The sequence below is a fragment of the Malaya genurostris genome, chromosome 1 (assembly GCF_030247185.1).
Source record: "Malaya genurostris strain Urasoe2022 chromosome 1, Malgen_1.1, whole genome shotgun sequence".
In the NCBI taxonomy this organism is placed as follows: Eukaryota; Metazoa; Arthropoda; class Insecta; order Diptera; family Culicidae; genus Malaya; species Malaya genurostris.
In genome coordinates, this window is record NC_080570.1 from 52,345,185 (window position 1) to 52,360,742 (window position 15,558).

A 15,558-nucleotide genomic window follows, 5' to 3' on the forward strand; every position below is an offset into this window, starting at 1 on the left:
AATATTTTACTGTCTCATTCGTAAATGACCGACACCAGAACAAACGAAGAGAGACGAAGCATTCTCGTTTCTCATTGAAACAAAGAGAGAGGATAATTACCAACGTCACTCTTATCTCTATGACAATACGAAACCAAACTAACGTCTGCAGGGAGCATCAGCAGAATTTCAATTCTCATGTTTTCATCGATGTATTGAAAATCTGTGACGCTACGTCATAAAGAGTGACTAAGATATGACAAATCGAAGTAAATCACCGACCACTGCCGAACGCCAGCTGGAAGCTGGGTTTTCGAAAATTCGAGACGACATAATCTAATGATACTATTCTAGTTTTAAGTTAGTCGTTGATTAAGATTAGAAAATACCCTTGCCATCTTAGAGCTTAAGCAGTGTGCCTAAAAATATATTATACTATTGAATAAAATAAAAAATCGAAGTAATTACATCCCAGAACCTCTTTGGAAACCAAAACTACTACAAATTCGAACTTCAACAGGTAAAAGTCATTGTGGAACCTTTTTCTGTCATTATCGATTCTCAAAGCTTCGGTTGAATATCGACACTGCATACTGTAGAATTTTCACTGAAAACCGCAAATGACTGAAAGGTCTAATGAAAGAAAGAACACAATTTTGAAACAACTATTCCGCTTATGTCATTTAGAGCAAATTCAGCAACTAGAAGTTCTATATGAAAGATCTATAATAGAGCAGAAACTGGAACAAATGTATCCCCAGCAAGCCGTTCTAGTTTTATTTATTCGACCAGTTCTTCTGCCAAGTTTAAAACTGGTCTCACGATGCCGTTCTATTTTTTGTATATTTGAAACACGAGTAAAACACTGCTGGGGCTGCCAGTTTTTCTTGTTATAAAATTCAGATTTAAATTTTGTAACTGACATAAATTATGCATCTAGAACTAAAACACTCCTGAACATGCCCTTACTGGACATGGATTTCGTTCTCATAGTTTGCAAGCGAAGCTGAGAGTGATATTGATTCTCGTCATTATCGTCTATCTTTGGTCAACAAAAATGACTTTTATTAGCTCTGATGCGTGTATAATATTCTAATGATATTTTATAATCCGTAATAAATCAATGAATAAAGTACAAGAATATTTCTTCTACATGAACAAATGCCTGCTTGGTAATCAGTAATCGGTAATCATCTCTTAGAAATCGATGCGGGTTTTTTATATAGTCTTTTGGCCACTACCTCCAGTGGTTCCTAAGTTGAAAAAGCTTCGCAAACCAATAACCTTCTTTTAATCCTGGAATGACTATGCCATTTAACTACACTACAGATACTGAAATACTGCTCAGAATGTAATCGAATGAAACGAAAATTATTCACTAATATATACTCTCATCAACCGATAAATCTCCATCATTAAACGGGTAGCGAGATTGTTGACTCACATTCGAACTAGCAGTTACAAGTTTTGGTCGAAATCGAGTAACTTTCTCCTTACTGATAAGTTCTATAATACCGAATAGATGACGAAAAAAGTTTACTTAAGAGATACATGAAATAGAGTAACAGCATTGACCTATCCGGTAGTAACCCTACTACCAAATTTGAGTAGGGTAGAATTATGTAAAAAACCATATTAGACCGAAGCACCCCACCTCTATTATCAACCGCGCCCACTAGCTAGAATCGCCAACTTGACTATTAACTCACTTTTTTCATGCTTTTAAGGATAATTCAAACCAAGAAGTTTTTTATGGAAAATTTTACCTTTTGCTGGAAAAAAGGTAAAAACGGATTCACTGCAATGTTTTAGTTGGCAACGAACTGCAATACAAATTTTTAAAGCAGTTTTATTCCAAGAAGAGTATCCTCCTACATTTTCCTTTTACACTTTCGCGCTAGCCTGAAAACAAGATCCAGCGTTCGAAAGCAAGGGGGCTCTCCCCAGACTGCTAACATCATCTACCACCGACTGTATCAAACCTGGAGTGTGCCCTGTGTGTCTCTCCCATAAAACAAAAATCACCTCCACCACTGAACCACCGATTTGGTTAATATTTTTTTGTTCTGTAGGAAAACTTATCTCAAGAATAAGAACTTCCACGCGGTCGTCGTGCTCACTATCGCCTCCAGTCTCGGAAACCGTCGTTTGCTGTAGGTTAGCGCGATGTCATCATTGATATATGTCTCTGAAAGCCAATTTCCGAACATATACAAATACATATACATACATACATATATTACACGCTTATAATTCACAAACCAACTTGATTTGGAATAAACCGAATGAATGATATTCGATTTCCCAGCTACCGTGGCGTACAATTGTAACTCCACTCATTGCGGAAACGACCTAGCGACTTGTGTAGCTCCGAATCCGAAATGCTGGCAGCCACTTGAAACCGAAATCAAACATCCGGAAACCAACCCTCCCAGTGAGGTGTCGGAAATGAGGATGAACTTGTTTGTATACAACTGCTTTTCACGGTCTTTTGTTGTAGAGTGCCTTCTTGTCAGAAACCAATTCTTATTTACTTAACAGAGTCAAATTTGATCTAACAAATAAGTTACATCCTCAGTTGAGAGAATAGAATACTAGGAAGAGATTTTGATAACTAAGCTTACCTGCACGAAGTGCTGAACACTCTCCAGCAACATACCGTACATATTGTTAGCTTAAATGGCCAATCAAACCGATTTTCGAACTGATTGCGACAACGCTATTCTATTGAGCCTAATTGATTTGTTGCTGTAGTTGTAGCTTGCTTCCTATCTCTCTCTCCCCGGTGTAAGGAAGCAGAGATCCACTCTTGATGTGAAAAAGAAATGGAAGACGACCAACTCTGTCACTTTGTCATCGCTCAGTTCACAGCTTTGTTCTTCGTTGACCCGCTTACTCCAACCGACTGTCCATCCATAGTTCATGTAAATACTTTTAATTGATCGGTTCTATTACTTCACTGTTTTGTTACCATTGAGAATTATTTTTAGCACGACGCTGCAGTCAGATCTGAAAACGGAAAATTATTATCGTTTTTATGTGACCATCATAACAATAACACTTGAATTTATGCTAAGTTTTCTTCTCGTGATTTCTTTTCCCAATAAGGAAAGAAACCCTTAGTATTTTTTTTATTAGTCCTTGACTTGATTGCTACAATTCTCTTCTTGGCCGCTGGCCATGGTAGATAGTCTGAAACTGATTTTAAATCAATACTTCAAAGTATCAAAACAAACAAATCGTGGTCATGCTTAAACTCCGCAATTCTCCACAACAAGGTACAATCACATGAGGTTGTTCGAACTGTTGACGTAGGACTACACAACTAATGCTAAAATCACTATGAATTTTTGATTCGATCATTTTGGCAGCATTTTTTGTGTTTCACGTTTACTAATTATAATTACAAAAAATATTCTTTGAGTTTTTTAGATCTATAAAAAGGACCGTTTAGTTTGTTGATGATGAGTGATGCTGATCAAGATCATCCAGTACTCGATGATAAAGATCACCCGACATTTTTCTCGAATGGGAAGAACTAGCCGAATTCCGATGAAAATAATAGGCTCTCGTATGATGCATACGGCGCGTAAAATAAGTTCCCAGTAGGTTCAATTGCCGACAATTTTGACAGATCACGCGTGAATCGTGTCTTGTGTCGTTTTCAAACTTATTCAGTTTGGTCTAAAATTTAAACATGAATCGTTGTTTGGTCTATGATTTTCTTTTATTAATGCTGGCCAAGTTGAAGGAAGTACTCGATGATAAAGGAAGATCATCCAATACTCGATGATAAAGGTCTCCTGGCATTTTGCTCGAATGCGAAGAATAAGTCGAATTCCGATTAAAATAATAGCCTCTCGTACGACGCGTAAATAAGTTCCCAGTAGGCTGAATTGCCGACGTGTACTAAAGGGTGATTTTTGCTGGTATCTTTGGGCCACACTGTTTTTGACAGATCACGCGTGAATCGTGTCTTGTGTCGTTTTCAAACTTATTCAGTTTGGTCTAAAAATTAAACATGAATCGTTGTTTGGTCTATGATTTTTTCATGAATACTGGCCAAGTTGAAGGAAGATCCATCCCAAAAAAGTCACTGTTTGGTGTGAATTATGGGCTGGTGGCATTATTTGTTAAATACCGGCCAATATATTAAAGAGAGTGTGACAAAATTGAACCTTACGCATGGGCATCTGAAGCGGAGCCGCGGATAACATCTGCATGAAATCATCATCAAATATTAAATTATATTGATCGTTCTATCGATTCCAACAAAGATTTCATCAATTTTACCAAATTAAGTATTTTTGAAAATCATATCCTGTACCTCTTACAAAATCACTCTTTACGAAGCATGTCCTTAAAGTTAGTGTACCGATACTTCCAAAAAGCTGTAGTGAACACTTTCTCAACAGGTTAGCTACACTGCCACGAAGCCTGACTCTCCTCTACAAAACGAGACGAAAAACTTACCATTACCAGAGATGCCAGGTCTGCAGATTTGTCTGTAAATCTGCAGAATTGGGATATAGTGCTGCAGACATTTTTTGTTGTGCAGACTTTTGAAATTCTCGCAGACTTTCGTCTATATTTACAGACTTTTGAAATTTCCGCGCCTTTTTTTATTTTTTTCTCGCCAAGTCAGTTTTGCGTGTCATACTTTATAGAGAAATTGCTGCCAGCAAGACATACTTACTGACTGCAGATTTTTTTCAGATTTACAGACCCTGTCTGCAGATATTTGAAATTTTTACCTGGCATCTCTGACCATTACCATTGTATGACAACTCGAACGCAAGAGGGATTACTGGGCTGCTCGAAGCGCCTCTACAGGTGCATTGCTACTTGGTGATTGCTTTTTAAGAGGACTGTTAAATTTCTTATACAAAGTGAAATCTCTATTTGGATGTTAGTTCTCTGTGTCCGAGGTTAGTGTGAAAAAAAAACGATCGCCACTCCCGTCAAGTGCGACATTCACGCCGTCATTCGCTACCTCGTTGCGTATATTTTTGTTTCAATACATTTGTTTAACCGTACATCAATTGAGTACATTTACTTTGTGGAAGTGCCTCGTACAACCATCTCCAAGGCGTTAACGAAACCAACAGATTGCGAATTGGCTTAATACGAATTCTGGGTGTGTGTGTGAAAAGTCTCCGCGTGAATATTAACGCACACATTGAAAAGTAAAAGAGAAACTAACACAATTAAACATTTTACGGACTGTTTCATGGTTGATTGTTTTGCTGCTAAATTATTTATATTAAGAAGAAACAACCCAAATTCGTTTTTTTAATGATCCTTGAAAGAAACGATTCACTAAATTTCTCCAATGTTCAACCAAATTGATAGCATTTTCTTCGGATGCAGATTCGAAATTCCGATGTGATGCGAACGGCGCATAAAAGAAATCCACAGAAGGTCTGATGTGCGCTGGTTGCGCAAAGATGTTTTGTTCAAATAGTAGCGTTTATGCTATGTGAATTTCAGAGCGATCCTTTGTATAAGAAATTGTCGTCTCTGCTAGGGAAAGCTATAATAAAGGCTTGAAAAACAGGAAACAATTAAACACGTTATGCTGTACAAAAAATAAAAAATGAAAGTTTTCTCAATTCTCACCGAAAAGAATCAACAAATCAATAAAATCTAACAAAGTTGCGGTGATTATATATGAAATTTAAAATTAAACACTTTGTTTTTAATTTAAATATCGACGACTAATTATATAAACTATATAGAATGCGTAGTAATATTTCCAAGATTTATAGATGCATATAAAAGGAGCGTCGCGATTTTCTTACATTCACAATACAAAGCATTTAAAGATAAGTCATATAATTAACTTCACAGTTGTTTTAGCTGAAACTCACATCGATACAGACGCAAAATTTATGTTTACATGTTAGTAGATGTAATATTGTGTCATCACCGAAGAAATTACGGCATACTTGAATTTACGTCAAGCGTAAATTTCATTTTTTCTAAGAGTGTATGTAATGATATCAAAAATCTGTTCAAAAATGGTACAGCTGTAGATGTTTTTAACCTGTCGGTTTCATGTTCCGTATTGTGAATATACTTTCATATGAAGAAAACAAAAACGAAGAAAACAATTTCAAAACTTGGACATTCATCAAGTTCACACATGTATGCACTCAAGTTTAAGAAAAATGCACACAAATTAAATTTCACCCAGGATTTTAAAATTACTTTAAACTACTCCAATAAAGACATTTTTGTAGATTGTAGACAAGCCGGAAATCGGATTCTTGGGTTTTCCAAACTATTTGAAATATCGATTTTCGAAATACAAAATTAAAATTTTCAAATATCCATTTCAATTTTATAAGAGCATTTGAATAATGTTGATTGTTTCCCTCGACCTAAACACCAACACCAAAGCCGAATATTTACGCTTCGATGGACATGCTGTGCAACTAGTGGAACCAAAAGGGTGTTGTGTATGGGAGCGGGTCATATCACCAGAGCCATTTCGCCGAAAATCGTTTCGCCAAATGCCATTTCGCCGAAAGTCGTTTCGCCGAATAGGTCATTTCGCCGAAAGTCGTTTCGCCGAAAGGGTCATTTTGCCGAAAGGGTCATCTCGCCGAAAGGGTCATTTTGCCGAAAAGGTAATTTTGTCGTAAGGGTCATATCTCCTGCATGTTATGTCTCCTGTATAACTGATGTGGCGCAGCCACATAACCGAAGCCAAGATGGCTCGGCGGCACAAAGCCGCCGAGCCGACGCCAGCTGAGTCGGCCGCCAACCCGCCGTCGGGAGCGGCGGCCTCTTGCATACAAACCTGTAACCGCCTCGTTTGCCCGGTCTACTCGAAGCTAGGTTTCTTTGCTTTATTTAGGTCCGAACGAGCGGTAGCGAGGTCGGACAGCACATGAACTAAAACGATGTGGCTTAGCCGCATTAGTATTTTTTCATTTTCACTTAATAAACCGAAAATACCACCTACATTTGCCTGGTAGATACACCTATGCAATTGCTTTGATGCTTACTAGCTAATAGTCAACAAGTTTTCTTGGAAACTACTTTCTGAGGTTCATGAATCAATCTTTATTCAAGAGTACAACAATCAATCATTATTCAAGAAGTACAATGGTAAATTAACAAACGGGCGTCATCTTTCGTTTGTCTTTAATTTTAATCAATTCTAATACGATTTCAAGACGATTTCAGGATTCGACGAAATGGCTTTCGGCAAAATGGCATTCGGTGAAATGGCATTCGGCGAAGTGACCCATTCGGCGAAATGGCTTTCGGCGAGATGACCCTGATCCGTTGTGTATTATGAGCTGCTACATCCAGGCGATACTATAACGGGCGATCGGTATAGACTGCAATTGATGCGCTTGAGCCGTACATTACGAGAAGAACAGTCGGAATTCAAGCAAAGACATGATAAAGTTATTCTCCTGCATGACAACGCTCGGCCTCATGTCGCAAAAGTCGGGACAAAATAATTGGAAACGCTCAAGTTGGACTTTTTGTCGAACTCACCATATTTTACTGACATTGCTCCTTCTGATTACTGGTGACGAAACATATGTTCGAGGTGGAATTCAAAAAATTGCCTGAGAGATGGGAAAAAGTAGTAACTAGTGATGGACGATACTTGGTTTAAACATTATTTTTATTTTAAAATAAATGCATTTTTTCTCCCAATAATAAAACAAAGTTTGGTCTCGACTGGTTAGATAAACGGTATGAATTGTATTGATTTAAATGTTCCCACCATTCTTTTTTTCTAATTTATTGGGATGGAATATCCTGTGGAGGAAATAAATATCCAATAAACTGCTTCTCGCAGATATGAACGGAAAAATATAAGCCCTGCTCAGCCATGGTCATTCTGTAAAGATAGTAATAGAGCTTTAAAACAAAGACATAACTGCTATCACGTTCCACCAATCCATCAAATCTCCGCCAATTCTACCAAATTTTACTACCGTATCACGGTTGAACAATTTCTTCATCGGACAACACGACGTCAGCAGTAAGCTTGTGAGTAATGTTCAACTCCATCGCTGTCCGTATGGAATTGCCACTTTACAAAATGAATGAGTATGGTGCTGTGTTGATTTATTTGGCAATCGGTACGTTTGCTGCAGAAGAAAGCCAGCTCCGCAGTTAGCCGAAAATGGGAAAAGTTCGCAACAAAAAGGTAAATTCTTCGCTTTTGCCTGTACCACATATGACAAATAACTCTTGTTTCCCGAGCGTTCTACTTCAATGTTGGAATTTTGGTTCAGGGTCAACCTTTATAGCATCGGTATAATAACGGGTTTGTGATACACGTATATATAGCGCATTTAACAGTATGATAGATAACCTATCATACTGTTAAATACTACCCTTCTCTGAAAGAAGTCCTTTCTTGTGAATTATGTTGAGCTATTCGATAAAGTTCCGTTAGGTTGAAATTAGTAGTAAGACCAACTTTTTCTCGTTATAGACTGTATTTTGAGAAAGATAGCATTTACCAAAATTTTGTTTAACGCCATTTCAATTGAAAATCAAATTGAAAGTATTTTTAATGAAAGTGTACAATCATAAAGACTCATCATCGTTTTTTTCATTCGAAAATAATAGCACTCAAAACAATCGAAGAGAGAGGAAGCATTTTTGTCGGACACTGCAACAAAAGAAAGTATCAATGCCATCGTCACTGGTTCCCCTACGGCAAGATAAAACCAAAACAACATCGGCAGGGAGAATATGTTGAATTTCAATTCTCATTTTTTCTTCGATATAATGAAAATCTATGACGTTTGGCTCTGAAAAGTGTCAAAAATATGATAAATCAAAGTAATTACACTTCCGAATCTTTTTGGAAAAGGTAAACATCACTGTGTGCCGTTTCTTGTGATTATCGATTCTCGAAGCTTCGGTTGAATATTGATACTGAACAGTGTGCGATTTTTATTGAAAATGCCTGGAACGGGAATACAATTTTGAAACTACTATTTCACTTTTAACGTTGACTGAACATGGCTCTCGTTCTCATAATTTGCAAGAGAAACTGAGAATGACATTTATTTTACGTGAATTTCGTATGTTTCGAGTCAATGAAAATTACTTTTAATAGCTCTGATAGAGAGTACCTTTTGCATGTATTTCTACCTAAAATCATTTTCTTTTGTGCACTGTTTGAACGATCGTGAATCAACTTCAACCAGATTTCGCAAATCTGCTACCGCTCTAAAATAAGTAATTAATTTATACACTTTCTCAAAGAATTCGATTGCCTTTAATTATATTGAACAGAACAGAGAACTATCATTATTTAATAAAGAACTCTATGTTTTTATTACAAATCGTAGAGAGTCACCAAAATAAAGCAAGTTTCTAGTTCATTAAATTTACTGTGTTAACAAAATAGAGCTTAAACATTTTATGCTGTATCCGTCCCCAGATGTTCCATATGACGAAGCGTTTTGCTCGATGTTATCGTAAGATGGGAAGCGTTACGTTAAGTTAAAGACGAAACGTAAAAATATTAAAAACAATTATGTGCCCTACCACAAAATTTGGCTAACCCCTAAAAGAAGTTAAAGAAGCTAGAAAGTAAAAACTCTGAGTTATTTTGTGGATATTATAAGAGTTCGATTCTTACGGTAAACGAGTTACGATGCGTTACTATTAAAGAAATTATAGGTGTTACGAAGTGTTATATACGTAGCTCTTATGCGTTACTTTTTTGTAAGTTATAGGTGTGATGAAGCGTTACTTTTTTGTGAGCTATAGGCGTTACAAAGCGTTACATGTATTACTATTTTGTAAGTTACAGGCGTTACGAAGCGTTCCATGCGTTACTTTTTGTAAGTTATAAGCATTACGACGCGTTACATGTTACTTTTTCGTGAGTTATAAGCGTTGCGAAGCGTTACATGCGTTACTTTTTCGTAAGTGATAGGCGTTAAGAAGTGTTACATGCGTTACTTTTTAGTAAGCTATGAACTTTTAGTAAGTTATGAGCGTTACGAAGCTTTACATGAGTTATTTTTTGTAAGCTATAGGCGTTACGAAGCGTTACATGCGTTATCTTTTTGTAACTTATAGGCGTTACGAAGCGTTACATGCGTTATTTTTTAGCAAGTTATAGGCATTACGGAGCGTTACATGCGTTACTTTTTTGTAAGTTATAGACATTACGAAGCGTAACATGTGTTATTTTTTAGTAAGCTATAGGCATTACGAAGCGTTACATACGTTACGTTTCCATCAGTTACAGGCGTTACGAAGCGTTACATACATTACTTTCTTTGTAACTTATAAGCATAAGCGTTACGAAGCGCTCCATCAGAAACAATAAACGTTGACTTCAAACGTGGTCTTAGAGACACCGATGATACAGAACGCAGTGGACGTGCAAATGATGTGGTAACATCAGAAAATATAAAGAAAAAATCCAAAAATAGTTTTGAATGATCGAAATGTGAAGTTGCGTGAGTTAACTGACGTCGTGGTTATGACCTCGGTATTTGGGGAAGGGATGTAATATTTATCGACTATCTTGAGAAAGGAAATATCATTAACATTGAATATTATATAAAAAAAATTATGTGAGTTTCGTTTTGGAATTTCAGAGAACTACTTCCGAAACCTGAATAAGAAACCAGTATAGCCAAAATAAATTTGTATGACTATCTACTAATATGACCTATAAAATTCAGAAGATGTTTTCCATTCTCCACGAATCGGCTGTGCTACTCTATGCAGTAAAATCATTTAAAAATGACGTAAACGTAAAGAAATGTGATACAATAACCTTCTCTCGAGCACAGTCACAAATTTTATATGAATACTCCATAATGACAGTTCCAGTGGAAAAGTTTAAAGTGTCTGTTAAAAACATCGGTAAAAGACACACCGAGAATTAGATACATAAGTAATCTTCAGTAACATTTTTTTTAATCTGAGGGCCCCTCCCGAAACGAAATCCTGGGTATGGGCCTGATCAAGATAGCATTAGTACACGCTTTAAGAACATAATGTGAATAGGGCGATATTAAAGAATGTACTGAATCTAAAAACTTTTGGTTAAAAAAATATTTCTGCCACCATGATAGCAACGTATGGTGCTTCAAACTTCAAGTATCAGTATAAATGAAGTATCATGAATGCAGTTGCTAAATACACCTATAAGTTAAATGTGATCAATCCATTGACAAATCGTCAAGTGACATACTATGCTCAAAATTATATCAAAACAAATAATACAAGTCATTTTTTATGTTAGATTGACCTGCCGTCCGCTGGTGAACCAAAATTAATCGTGAACTAACTCGTGGCAGAGCTCTAGAAAATTACATTGCAGATGCTACCCATTCTGTAAGTTTATTACTCCCGTTCTTACTTGTCATGTCACGTCACGCATTATGGCCGAAATTAGTTAGTAAGAAAACAATCAAAAAGCAGAGTAACAAAGGAAAATGACATATCCTGTTGTAATGTTTCCTGCATATGACAAACAAAGTATTATCACCAGCAAATTATGTTGATTATTTATACAATCATATTCCACTTTCTGCTTTCGACTACCATGAAAGGTCTGCGAAAACTTTATCGGAAAAACAAGTCCGGTTGACACTGGTATTGTCACGTCCCATCAATATTCCACTCCCAGTCAGTATAGCCAACCTAATCAACCGCATGTGTAATGAAACGAACAAACCAACAGAAGAATCCCAGCTTGGAAGCTTGGCAGGATTACAGTAACAAAACATATTTTTACCTTTCTTGCAGTGGTCCCTTCGTTGCGAAAGGCATTTTCCATATTCTCCAACCTTCGGTGTTTATGCCGAAGTTAGTCCGTTGATTTAATTAAATTTCGTTACTCTCTGTTTCCATCGTAGAAATTCACTGAAGCCAAACTTATTTTGTTGGCCAGTTTGCCGGTAAATTGCAAACATGAGAAAAAACTTGATAAATATCCATGTTTTTCATTTCGATTTTCTGATACTTTGCTCTGCTGTATTGGGCGAAGCTAGGCCGATCAATTCGGATCTGTTTGATGATGAACAGTGAAAAATTCCTGGAAGGGGAAGAAAATGGTTTATCGATTTGTGAGTAGCTTTCAACCGCTTGCTTCAATTCCGTTACCGGAAAAAAGGAATTTAAATTCCGACAATGTTTGCAGTACAATTGCTGAATCTGACAGGTGTTTTCAGCAGCATTTCGCTTGCACTAAATTGTCCCTCGCACAGCAGCATCGTATCTAGACATGTACTGGCGGTGCGTCGCACAAAGACTCTGAGGGGTCCTGAAGGTATTCGATAACAGTTTTTTAACATTGTATAACATTTTTTTACTGATAAACTAATTTCTAGAACGCTAGATATTAGTATCTAATAGAAAGTGTTTCCATAATCACCTTTTTTCTAGAAATTCATTTTCTCTTAACCAAAATTTGCACGAGGGCACTCAAGACCCTCGCTACGGCGCTGGAGCCGATATATAATGTATGAAAGTCGTTCTTTTTCTCCATCACGTTACACCCGCTTCCAGTTTCAATATTCAGCTTTGTAGGTAATGAATTGAATTCAGAAATTCAGTTGAAATCGTATTGATCATAAATAAACTTTTAAATTTTCAAACTTTAGTTGACATGAAACAAAATCGAAACTTTGACAATATAAAAATAATATATCCATTTCACCAAGGATTTAGTCAGGCATCTCTGGACAGTAGAACGGTCGACGTAAAAAGCACGTATTGTTCGTTGTATATTCGCTGTGCAGTTTTACCAAACGTTAGCTCTTCGTTTGGCAGACTGCTTTGGGGCTCTACACACAAACACAATAATACAAGCATCAATTTCACGTCATTTCCTGAGCTTTCAAGAGTAGGATGAAAATTTAATTCAATTAAAATATTGATTTTGTACAAGTGCTGTTCAATTGATCACAGCTTCAGACATCACGAAGCCAAACGAAATATCACAGCATCTGAAGTAAAACGAAAGTTGAGAAGTCAATTACGTACGTTACGTATTTCAGGATTAATATGGTCTAAGCCACAGATTATCACTCTAACTTATAATTTCGAATTGATTTACAACTTAATTAAAATAGTATTTCAAATGGTTTCGAGTAAATATACCAACTTTGGAGGATGATTACTTTTCATTGGAAAAGACACGCTTTCAATGCTCGAAGAACGATCCAGATTCTAACCGGTTTCTACTGAAAGCACATTACTGTTTTGGGATGGTTTCTTCCTACGCTTCGTTTTCGACACAACAGAGCATAGCAATTCACGTTGAACTGCCGCTCCTCTCAGCAGTTCACATAAACCACTAAGCACTTATAAAGCTTCAAATTGTACAAATTCTAGCAGTGTAATTTTTTTTGTTTTGTAATATGAGACTTGATTATCCTATGCTTATAAGATGTGCCTTGCTTTGTCGAAATGCTGAGATATTATCGGGAACGGGTAAAATGCAGGTTGTTCCTAGACTTATGGTTCCAAATGTTCCAAATTCCAAATGTCTGAATTCTCATTTATTCGGAAGCTTTATTATACAGACCATTACTATCTAGAATATTGTTAGTTGATCCAGGTGACACATTATGTTTAGTCCCTTAACGATGTGCATATTGCCGAATAAACCCGAACCCGGCTCGTACCCGATCGAAAATAAAAAACTTCTACCCGTACCCGACCCGAACTCGAGATTAAAAAAAATCCGAAACCCGATGAAATTTTTTAACCCGAACTAAAAAAATTATTTGTTCGATCTTATTTGTACAATGATACAACTAAATTTACTGTTTGAATGAATCATATTAGTCACGTTCTTATGAACCAAAACAATTTTTCCCGCGTGAACAAAACAGAGCAACTTTTTTCCCGCGAATAAAATTTGTGCGCGTTTTTTAAACAAAATTTTTTCTGCTTCTTACTTTGCCTAGGGGTTTTTCAAAAATTCAAGCGTATTATGAAGCACCGAATCATTGAATACTATTTAAAATACCAGGGCTTGATTATGGTATGTGAATAATTCAATTGTCTCGCGACAAAAGGGCTAAGTGCCTTAAAATTTGGAAACATCAATCAAAACCTTGACTTTTACGAATTTGAGAAAGAATATAAATCGAAATATAAGTAGTGTAACAAATTACCATACAAATTAGTTTAAACGAAATTGTTTCATTCTTAAAAACAAACAAAAATGTATAATAATAACAAAAACGCTACAAGAATCAGCCCCCTGGGGTTGTTCGAGCTATTGGCAACCAAAATTTCTAATAATCGATATTTTCAATCAAAGAGTTCGATGATTCGCCATGGTTTTGAATGCACGTTTGCGTGCGGTTTTTTTATATGCATTTGTTACGCGGCTTTTTCTACGAGGGTTTTCGAAGCTACGCGGTTTTTTATGCGGATTCCCGAAGTTACGCCGTTATTTTGCGGTTTTTTACGCGGTACGTATCCCCCGCGTGAAAAAAGACCTCAGTGTATTAAGAACCAACATCGAACACTCTGTTTGCCTTGATTCGTGTTTGCTTTGAATCTGACGAAATTACATCGATAGCCCAAATATATGCAATTATACCCACGTTATTTTATAGCGCTAAGTTCTACCATTACTACCATTCCGCGATTTCGATAAATCATCAGGTTCATCTTATTTCAATTAGAAGTTCAATTAAAGCACTTAAAATGTACCTTGGGATACTTACAAATTTCTCAGGTGAAAACTACATAACATAGATAATTTGAAGGGGAAAAAGCTTGCTTTTACCCCCAAATTTATGCTAGGTGCACATAACCATTTTAAATTAAGTTTACGTTTCGTCTTCGACTCATCAGTGCGTCAGCAGATTATGCTAACGCAAACCCCCGGATCAACATAATCCGCTGAGCAGACGTAAAGTTAATGCTACTTGCAAGACACTTTTTTTGTACACAAGAAGTGTAACGTCTAAACTGACGTCTCGAACGAAACAAGTTTCGGCTTACTGGCCGTACAGATTGTGATAATTTGAAGGGGAAAAAGCTTGCTTTTACCCCCAAATTTATGCTAGGTGCACATAACCATAAATTTGGGGGTAAAAGCAAGCTTTTTCCCCTTCAAATTATCACAATCTGTACGGCCAGTAAGCCGAAACTTGTTTCGTTCGAGACGTCAGTTTCGACGTTACACTTCTTGTGTACAAAAAAAGTGTCTTGCAAGTAGCATTAACTTTACGTCTGCTCAGCGGATTATGTTGATCCGGGGGTTTGCGTTAGCATAATCTGCTGACGCACTGATGAGTCGAAGACGAAACGTAAACTTAATTTACATAACATAGCCTTTAATCCAATCTCGCATGACACAAGATCAAAGCAAATCAACTAAAGCTTCAAACCGTTTTATAGCGCTTTGTAATTTGTTGTCTAACAACAACCTACCTCTGACGTGTTACACATGATACTGAAACGTTTGCTATAATTTCGCTTATATTGATAGATTCGCGTGCTTCACTTTTGCATCAATTGACCAATCAGAGCGATGCTTCCCAGCTGTTAGATCGCTACTCCTTCAAAACCATCGTCCAGAATCCAGTAAGCCAGAAT

At 36.7% G+C, this 15,558-nt stretch overlaps 1 protein-coding gene across 5 annotated transcripts in view; it reads right to left on the reverse strand.

Annotated features, from left to right (window-relative positions):
* LOC131439449 (soluble guanylate cyclase 89Db-like) overlaps window positions 1–15,558 on the reverse strand; it is a 51,524-nt gene that overhangs the window by 23,039 nt on the left and 12,927 nt on the right. For 4 of the 5 annotated variants that reach the window (XM_058610496.1, XM_058610455.1, XM_058610485.1 and 1 more), the window contains exon 2: window positions 2,604–2,988. In XM_058610496.1, coding sequence (XP_058466479.1) covers window positions 2,604–2,645 — 42 coding nt within the window. In that variant the 5' untranslated portion in view covers window positions 2,646–2,988. Of the gene's footprint in view, window positions 1–2,603; window positions 2,989–11,731; window positions 12,032–15,558 lie in introns of all 5 variants that reach the window. The other variant, XM_058610466.1, reaches the window with a different exon arrangement.